This window comes from Nematolebias whitei, chromosome 13 (assembly GCF_014905685.2).
Source record: "Nematolebias whitei isolate Nwh7 chromosome 13, NemWhi1, whole genome shotgun sequence".
In the NCBI taxonomy this organism is placed as follows: domain Eukaryota; kingdom Metazoa; phylum Chordata; class Actinopteri; order Cyprinodontiformes; family Rivulidae; genus Nematolebias; species Nematolebias whitei.
The window spans coordinates 1,041,178-1,051,062 of NC_056510.1; the positions used below are offsets into that span (position 1 = coordinate 1,041,178).

At 45.7% G+C, this 9,885-nt stretch overlaps 1 protein-coding gene across 1 annotated transcript in view; it reads left to right on the plus strand.

Moving 5' to 3' along the window:
* Nucleotides 1-9,341, plus strand: part of LOC119419438 (aryl hydrocarbon receptor) — a 92,535-nt gene extending 83,194 nt beyond the window's left edge. Inside the window, exons 9-11 of the mRNA XM_037686740.1 lie at nt 3,989-4,130; nt 4,209-5,854; nt 8,987-9,341. Of these exons, the coding sequence (XP_037542668.1) occupies nt 3,989-4,130; nt 4,209-5,854; nt 8,987-8,994 (1,796 nt within the window). The 3' untranslated portion in view covers nt 8,995-9,341. The remainder of the gene's footprint in view (nt 1-3,988; nt 4,131-4,208; nt 5,855-8,986) is intronic.
* Nucleotides 9,342-9,885: the final 544 nt, after the last annotated feature.

Here is a 9,885-nt window from a genome sequence, read left to right on the forward strand (position 1 = left end):
TAGTAGAGTGCTGTATGAATATTTGTGTAGTAGAGTGCTGTTTGAATATTGGTGTAGTAGAGTGCTGTATGAATGTGTGTGTGTGTGTAGTAGAGCGCTGTATGAAGGTTTGTGTAGTAGATTGCTGTTTGAATGTTTGTTTAGTAGAGTGCTGTATGAATGTGTGTGTGTAGTAGAGCGCTGTATGAATGTTTGTGTAGTAGAGTGCTGTTTGAATGTTTGTGTAGCAGAGTGCTGTATGAATGTGTGTGTGTAGTAGAGCGCTTAATGAATGTTTGTGTAGTAGAGCACTGTATGAATGTGTGTGTGTAGTAGAGTGCTGTATGAATGTTTGTGTAGTAGATTGCTGCAATGCTTCTCTTTCAACAGGTGTGTTTCCAAGCTCACTCAACATGCTGTTGGTGAGCCATTATTAAAAAAGCAAATCTGGATCCTACAAAGTTTGAAAATTATAAGCCAATCTCCAAGATCTCGTTTTTTTCAAAGCTTCTTGAAAAAGTAGTAGCTGAGCAGCTAATCTCTCACATGGAAAAACATGAGATCTTTGACAAGTTTCAGTCTGGGTTTCAAAAGCTTCGCTCCACAGAGACTGCTTTACTTCTCATTCAACCTTTATTTCTACAGGTTAATCCCATTGAGCCTCGAGGACTCATTTACAAGAGACACCTGATTTCAACAAAGAATGATGACAACAATGGACAACAGCAACAACAATAAACAATTATTAAAATTTTGTCATACAGGTTTTTTTTTTTTTTACAAATTAAAATAAGATTGCAAAAAAGTAGCAAAAACAGCTAGATTATAAGGCGAATGTAGAAAACTAAAAACAGGAACTTAAAGTTTCCAGTGATATTTTGATGTCAGCCAACTCTGGAGAATCCACAGTGATGATTCTCCTAGATCTAACATCTGCCTTTGACACTGTTGAACACAGTATTTTGATTAACAGACTATAAGATGCATTATGTTTGGCGGATACCCAGATGCAAAGACTGAGGTGAACAGACTACAAGACCAAAGATTAGTTAAGTGAATTTTATTTACAGTGCTCAGGATCCCTGGGGAAGCAAGGGCAAGGATTAGTGGTAGTTCCTCCAAAAAGGAAAATGCTGGCAGGATGAGCTTGGCTTACTTTCTTGTGGAAAAGTAGTAGAACGAGTGGCAGGAAGGCACAGGAAAGCAGCTGAGGAGAACTCCAAAGAGTTCCAGGATAGGTCACTCACAAAGGTCCAGAACTGGAGTAGATCACCAAGAGTTTAACTGCAAAGGCAAGAGCGAACAGGTCAGTCCTACGCTGAACAACAATGAATCATAGTCAATCAACCTTTATTTATACAGGTAAATCCCATTGAGCCTCGAGGACTCATTTACAAGAGAGACCTGATTTCAACAAAGAAAGATGACAACAATGGACAACAGCAACAACAATAAACAATTATAAAAAGTCATACTACAGGCTAGAAGCATTACTACCATAGCAGACTCAATGCTCCATCATCGAGATGAGACATCTGCTGCTCTTTATACTTCAGGTGACAATCAGCTGGATTCTTCTCAGCTGTGTGGATGTTGATGTCCTCAGAGCAGCAGCTGCATGACAATCAGCCAGATTCTTCTCAGCTGTGCAGGTGCCCGCAGAGCAGCAGCTGTAGTAAACTCCAACATTACCACCCCCTCAAAGATCGCCTCCAGGCGACCTGAAGTGCTTCTCAGCATGGTCCTTGAAGAAGGAGGTTATTAGGCTCGAGTCTCGAATGAATGACCTGGGGATCCAGGACCTCACCTCAGGACAGTATCCCTCCCAGTCGACGAGGTACTGGAAACCCCAGCCCAGGCGACGCACGTCTAGGATGCGTCTGACCGTGAAAGCTGGGTGATTGTCGATGAGACTGGCGGGTGGAGGGAGGTTGGTAGGCAGGTTCATTGGACACTCAAGAGACCGGTTTGATCTGTGAGACATGAAAAGTAGGGTGGACCCGCATGGAGGCGGGCAACTGCAGTCTTACCGCTGAAGGGTTGATGCTGCGGGTCACAGGGAAGGGTCCAATAAAGCAGGGAGCCAGTTTTCAGGACATGTTCTCTAGGGTGATGTTGCGGGTAGAGAGCCATACCTTTTGTCCCACCTTGTACGTAGGGGGCTGCAGAGTGGTGACGGTCAGCAATCTTCTTGTTCTATGTTGCGTGCGCAGAAGAGCCGCCTTGGTCTGACGCCACACCCTGTGACACCTGCGGAAATGGTGCTGAACAGAAGGAACAGCTATGTCAGCCACTTGACTGGGAAAAAGGGGGGGTGCGTAACCCACAGAAGCCTCAAAGGGAGACAAACCGGTGGCCGATGAGGTGTGTGTGTTGTGGGCATATTCAACCCATATCAGTTGGCCACTCCAAGCAGAGGGATTTATTTCAACAACATATCTCAGGGCTGCCTCCAGCTCTTGGTTACATCTTTCAGCCTGACCATTTGACTGGCGGTGGTAACCAGAAGTGAGGCTGACTGAAGCCCCCAGGGCACTACAAAAAACTCTGCCATACCTGAGAGACAAATTGGGGTCTTCGATCCAAGACCACGTCCGAGGGGATCTCGTGTATTCTGAACACATGCTGGATTAAGAGTTTGGCTGTCTCAAAGGCTGAGGGGAGCTTGGGAAGGGGGATGATGTGAGCAGATTTTGAAAATCTGTCAATCACAGTCAAAATGGTTGTGTTACCTGCAGATGGAGGTAAACCGGTGATGAAGTCCAAGGAGATGTGGAACCAAGGACGGCTCGGGATGGGTAGAGGTTGGAGATGGCCAGCCGGGGGTTGGTTACCATTCATATTCCTTGCACAGGTGGAGCAGGCAGCAACAAAATCTCAAACGTCTTGGTTCATATACTGCCACCAAAAGTGTTTCTTGGCCAAAGTAAGCATGTGAAAAACACCAGGGTGACAAGAGAATTTGCTAGAGTGTAACCAGTCCAGGGCAGCACGGTGGCGCAACTGGTAGAGCTGCTGCCTCTCAGCGAGCAGGTCCTTGGTTCAAACCTCGGTCCAGGGGCCTTTCTGGGTAGAGTTTGCATGTTCTCTCCGTGCATGCGTGGGTTTTCTCCGGGTGCTCTGGTTTCCTGCCACAGACCCAAAACATACATGTTAGGCTGATTGGATTATTGTAAGCTTTTTCATTTGTTTGACCGAGAAGGATCTTGATCGTTTGCAGACAGTTCAGAATCTGCTGCAAGGCTTTTAACCAACACAAGGAAAAGAGAGCACATAATACCAGTTTTAATCTCTTTACATTGACTACCGGTACATTTAAGAATTCATTTAAAAATTTTAGCTCTTACTTTTAGAGCCCTGAGTGGTGAAGCTCCAGTCTACATTTCTGACCTTTTAAAGCCCTACTCCTCTTCTCGGAGCCTCAGATCTTCCAGTCAAAGCTGTTAATGGTCCCACGAACTCATTTTAAGACCAGAGAGGATAACTCTTTTAGGGCTGTGGCCCCCAGACTGTGGAATGCATTGCCTCTGACTTTGTGCTGCTTTGATTTTCTTAATACTTTTAAAAAGCAGCTGAAGACACATTTGTTTAGATTGGCTTTTAATTAGTTTTATTTTGTCTTAAGTCATGCATATGTTGTTTTATCTTTTATCATTTGTGTTTTTATCTTTTATCTTGTGTTTTTGTGTCTTGTATTCTGTAAAGCACTTTGTGGTTTCTGACCTGTAAAATGTGCTATATAAATAAAACTTACTTCCTTACTGTACAGTGGAAGTCCCAAATACTATGTGGGCTTTAGAAAAGATTGATGTTGGCACTGTTCAACATTTCCACAGATATTTTTCTAATTCTTGTCCCTTTAAATGCTTAAGCAGTTTTCATGGCTGTTGGTTTTTCTACATTCCTGACTTGTCTTTGTTAGCCTCCTAAGACCCGAACTCTTGCATATGTGGATGCCAAGTCCTAGGAGGTTAATGTTGATTTTTTTTTTTTCTTTTGTTTGTGATAGTGATTAAGACGGGAGAGAGCGGTCTGACAGTGTTCCGGCTCCTCAGCAAGTCCAACGGCTGGGTGTGGGTGAAGGCCAACGCCAAGCTGATCTACAAAGACAGACGGCCTGAATTCATCATAGCATATCAGAAAGCTATATCGTGAGTGTCTGAGGCCAACAGCAACTTCTGTGTCAGCTGTCAGCATCACTGACATCAATGCCGTCGCTTCTGTTTCAGAAATGCTGAAGGGGAGGAGTACCTGCGTCAGCGGAGGCTGCAACTGCCCTTCAGCTGCTCCACAGGGGAAGCCATCCTCTACAACTCGGGCCCCACCGTGGACGTCTCCCAGTTCCAGTTCAACAAAATGTTCGGCAGCAAAGACCCAAAGAAGGATGGGGCCCCCAGCTCTTTGTTGGACTGCTTCCTGAGACAGGATGAAACCATCTACACCCAGAAGACTGATTCCCCACTATCTATGGACCAGTTGGATCCCCCCCTACCCGTTGACCAGGTGTTCATGGACAGCCGTGCCCTAGTCAGTTTTTCCAGTAACGTATGGCAGGAGCATGATGCGGCAGCCCCCACAGGTGTGATGTTGAAGGAGGAGGCCAAGCAGTCGGTGATGGCTGTGATCGATAGCTTGGAGAAATTGACCAAAAGTGGAGACTTTGAAACGGTTCTGCAGCACCTGGAGGTGGATGATGCAGAGCTGAGAGAGTGGGACAACTGCCTGAAGAGATTCCACCAGGAGGAGGAGCCACAGCGGAGCTTGGAGTCAGAGCTGGACGACGTCATCACTGACGACATCATTGACTTCATTGACTCTGTGTTCAAGGAGAAAGAGGAGCAGTGTCTCCAGATGTCCAGCTGTCTGACTGAGGTTGGCTTCTCCACCCCTGGACTCTGTGAGCCGCAGATGTTCCAGACTCATGATGGCACTTACTCTCCTGTCAACAGTGGCAACGCTAACAGAGAAGGTCCAGTGATTGGAGGGCAAAGCTTGGTAGGGTCTGTTCAGATGTTCAGTGCGAACCAGAACCACTCCCACCAGAGCTCCCTGATCCCTTCGGCTGACGGCATCTTGCCGCCTCTTCAGCAGCTGCAGCTTCAGGACATTTTCAGCCCGTCTATTGAGCTCCCAGAGCTTACTGTTCCTAAAACCTCCACTAATGATAATCTCCCAGTCCTTCAGTCCTGTTGGCAGGCATCGGTCAGGCCCACCAGCTACTTTCAAGGCAGTTCTGTTCTGGTCCAGCAGCCAAACCAGCTTCTATTGCATCACAACAGTCAACAGAGCCCTGCAATGACAGGGGCCAGTCAGTTTCTCCAGAGTTCTGCTCCAAAACCCAGTGCAGCCAACGTTCTGCCTGCCCTGGTTCCTTGTAGCCAATTCAGTGCCTCGCACATTATGCCTGTTGGCCACCGTGCACCGTGTTTTCAAAGGCCCGGGGCATTAGAAAAACACAACGGCCCTCAGCTTTGCTCCCCCAGTCAGCTAGAGCTGCCATATGTCGGCACAGTGCCGAATGGACATGAGACCATTCCCGCATTCCAGAGCCAAAATCCACACAACCAAACGTTCCCAAGTCCTGAACATTGGCCAGGAAATGTAAGACTGAACCAGAATGAGCAGGGGCGCCCGGCAGCCCCTCACAGCAGCTGCATGTTTGAGCAGCAGTTCTCTTCTGACCCAACAGGTGAAGACAACCTGTCTCCTCCACGTGTCAGCATGGGCCAGTATCCTCCTCAGAGCTCCTATTACTTCCAGTGGAGCCACCAACAAGGAGAACACCAGCATCCACCATCTGACTGCACCCAGCATGGCCTCAGCAGCACACACGCACAACATCCAACACAACCTGGACAGCAACACACAGACACAGGTAACCACAGACACAGGTAACCACAGACACAAGTAACCACAGACACAAGTAACCGCAGACACATGTAACCACAGACACATGTAACCGCAGACACATGTAAACACAGACACAAGTAACCACAGAAACATGCATCCACAGACATGTAACCATAAACACAGGTAACCACAGACACAGGTTACCACAAACACAGGTAACCACAGACACAAGAAACCACAGACACAGGTAACCACAGACACAAGTAACCACAGACACAAGTAACCACAGACACGGGTAACCACAGACGCGGGTAACCACAGACGCGGGTAACCACAGACGCGGGTAACCACAGACACAGGTAACCACAGAAACAGGTAACCACAGACACAGGTAACCACAGACACAGGTAACCACAGACACAAGTAACCACAGACACAAGTAACCACAGACACAAGTAACCATAGACACAGGTAACCGCAGACACAGGTAACCGCAGACACAGGTAACCGCAGACACAAGTAACCACAGAAACATGCATCCACAGACTTATGTAACCACAGACACAGGTTACCACAAACACAGGTTACCACAAACACAGGTAACCACAGACACAAGTAACCACAGACACAGGTAACCACAGACACAGGTAACCACAGACAAAAGTAACCACAGACAAAAGTAACCACAGACACATGTAACCACAGACAAAAGTAACCACAGACACAGGTAACCACAGACACGGGTAACCACAGACACAGGTAACCACAGTCACAGGTAACCACAGACACAGGTAACCACAGTCACAGGTAACCACAGATACAGGTAACCACAGACACAGGTAACCACAGACACGGGTAACCACAGACATGGGTAACCACAGACACAAGTAACCACAGACACAAGAAACCACAGACACAGGTAACCACAGACACAAGTTACCACAGAAACATGCATCCACAGACTTATGTAACCACAAACACAGGTAACCACAGACTCAGGTAACCATGAACATAGGTAACCACAGACACAGGTGTCCGTAAACACAGGTAACAAAGGACATGGGTAACTACAGACACAGGTAACCATGGTCAGTCATGTGTAAAACAGGAACAGAGTTGGGCTCAGCGCACCGCCTGGGGGTGCACCAGTGCTGATTGTGATGGCAGAAGTAAAAATGGGTTCAAGCTTACCAGTTTGCTCCACTTAGTGAAGACAGACTGACGTCAGACTCATTGCTGATCAGTATAATAAGGATGATTTTAGTGAGTGTAATCAATAAATATTGTTCTCACATGGTTCCACTGGGTTCCAGATGGTGGACTATGGCAGTGACATCCTCTGAGGATCTCTCCAGTCTGTAAGCACACTGGTGATCAATGCTTGAGAGATTCGTTCAACCTTTATTTTGACAGGTTAATCCCATTGAGCCTCGGGGACTCATTTACAAGAGACACCTGATATTAACAGAGTGATGACAACAATGAGTAACAACAACAACAATAGACAATCATAATGAGGCATACAAAATTTTAATTTCTTTTTTTTTCTTCTTTTTACAAATCAAAACAAAATAGCAACCAAAAGGACAGTCAAAAGTAAAAGTACTGAAAAAAAAAAACTAGATTGTAAGGTGAATGTAGAAAACTAAAAACAGGAACATGTCTGCATTGGTCCCTGCCAGGAGTCCAACAGATTCTTAGAGACACTTAGAGAGGTCAAAGGTCGAGAGCTTCAGATCTTTTTACAAGATATTCCAGGAAACAGGAGCAGAGTAGGAGAAGGTCCTTTTGTCTAGTTCAGTCCTCACTGAGGGAACACTGCAGGTAATGATGTCCTGAGAGCGCACGCTGTAGCTGCACTCACACAGAGACATGTAGGAGGAGATGTATGAAGGCAGCAGACCAGGAAGTGATTTAAAGATGAAAATGTACCAGTGGGAGAGTCTGTGTGAAGTTAATGGTGACCAGTTAACCAGTGAATACTGGGTGCAGTGGTGGGTACGGTAGTTACAGCCAGTTATGAATCTTAGTGCACCATGACAGACAGCATCCAACATCTGCAGCATCCAACATCTGCAGGGTTCTTGTAGGAGCATTCATGTAAATAATGTCACCATAATCAATTGAGGGAAGCAAAGTCACAGATACAAGGTGTTTCCTAACATTCAGGGTTAGACAGGATCTGTTTCTGAAAAACAAACCCAGTTTAATTTTCAGTTTCTTTACCAAGTTTTCCACATGGAGCTTAAAAGAGAGATGTGAGTCGACCAAGATACCCAAATATTTATAGGAATCAACAAACTCAATGGGGACACCATTTGAGGATAAAATCAGAGGAAGAACTGCTGGGACCAACTTCCTATTTGAAAAAGCATCCCTTTGGTTTTATCGGCATTTAGGACAAGTTTGAGGAAAACAAATCAGTCTGGATGATGTTAAATGCAGATTTCAAAAGCTGGAAAGCCTTAGCAACTGTTTTAGTTCGACAATAAACAACTGTGTCATCAGCATAGAAATGTATGGATGCATCAGGGATGCTGTGACCTACATTACCTATGTAGATTGTAAAGAGGGTGGGCCTTAAGATTGAGCCTTGTGGTACACCATTGTTGACTGTTAAATAACTGGAGGAAGTACCATTATGTTGAACACATTGCCTCCGGTCTGAAAGATAGTTAGAGAACCAACCAATGGTGTGTTCTGAGAAACCAGTTTCTGAGAGTTTATGATACAAGATGTTCTGATCCACAGTGTCAGAATCTTTAGACAGGTCTAAGAAAAGTGCAGCACAATAATCCTTAGCATCCAGTGCTTCAACAATGTCAAAGCCTTGAGAGATGTTTCAGTACAAGTAAAGCCCTCCGTGATAAAACGTGTCTGTTCAACTGGCCCAAAGTCGGTCAGGCTGCCGGTTCTGGACTTCTTGGAGATGAGAACATTGACTGCAGATTTCAGACAGGGTGGAACAGTTGCTTGTCCTGGTTGAAGATTGTAGAGAAAACTGCTCATCACAACACTCTGACGATCTTCCCATCAGGGCAAGGTGACCAGCTGGTACCTGTCAGCTGTCATCCCGTCACCGTTTGTTACGTTTAGTCATGTTTTGATGCGTGTTTTAAAGTCTGTGTAAGTTCTGACTGTTTCTCTCTCTGTTCAGCAGAGTGATGGAGTTTCTGCTCAGCGCTCCAGAGTGTTTGTCGATCCTCCTCTGACGGAGCAGGACGGCGGGGACACGTCCACTGCAGGACAACACAACCGCAGTAACTTGAGCTGCTCCAGAGCTTCTCCGTGTATCAGCTGTCCTCCAGCTGTTGGTCCACATGAATAAGATGAAGTATGAATTCACACGTGCAGTTGTAGGAGTCAGCTGGACAACCAAAGATGCTTTTATAAGGGAAACTGATTCATTCTTAGCAGGCTCCAACAAACTGAACCGTATATTTGTTCTTTTTTAACGCAAGCACTAAGTCTTTGTAAAAGAATTTGTAATCTGTGTTGAAACACGTCAACAGCTGTGCCTTCACATGAACATTCTGTATATTTTAAATGTTTTCTGTAATATTTATCTTTTGTAATGAGCTTTTCTGACAGTCTTTGTTATGCAAGAACGTCTGCTTGGGCTCCTGAAACCCCCACATGTGCTGAAGGGTTCCCCTCTGTAGAACCGGACCTTAAAGAACAACATCTGTACATCTTAAAGCTGCAACACTTTACCTGGCAGCGCTTTAGCTGCTGGTCCACTTCACTGGTTCTGTCTGACACTTTAAGGAGCTCCACTCACTGCTCATTACCAGCACATCTGGAACATCAGCCAGTGCTGAACTTTAGCCCCCACCCAATCTGTTTGAGAAAGTTCTGCTTAATCAAGACACTTTGGAGCTGCAGACTCACACCCTCCTGCTGCCCTCGGGTCAAAATAGGCCAAAGGTTCCTGCAGGTCATTTTGACCCAGTGGCAGCAGGAGGTGCGGCCTCATTTAAAGCACTTATTTAACAAGGAAAAAAACAGACACAAAGACTTTTACAGTTTTTATTTAAACAACCATGTGGGAGTGTT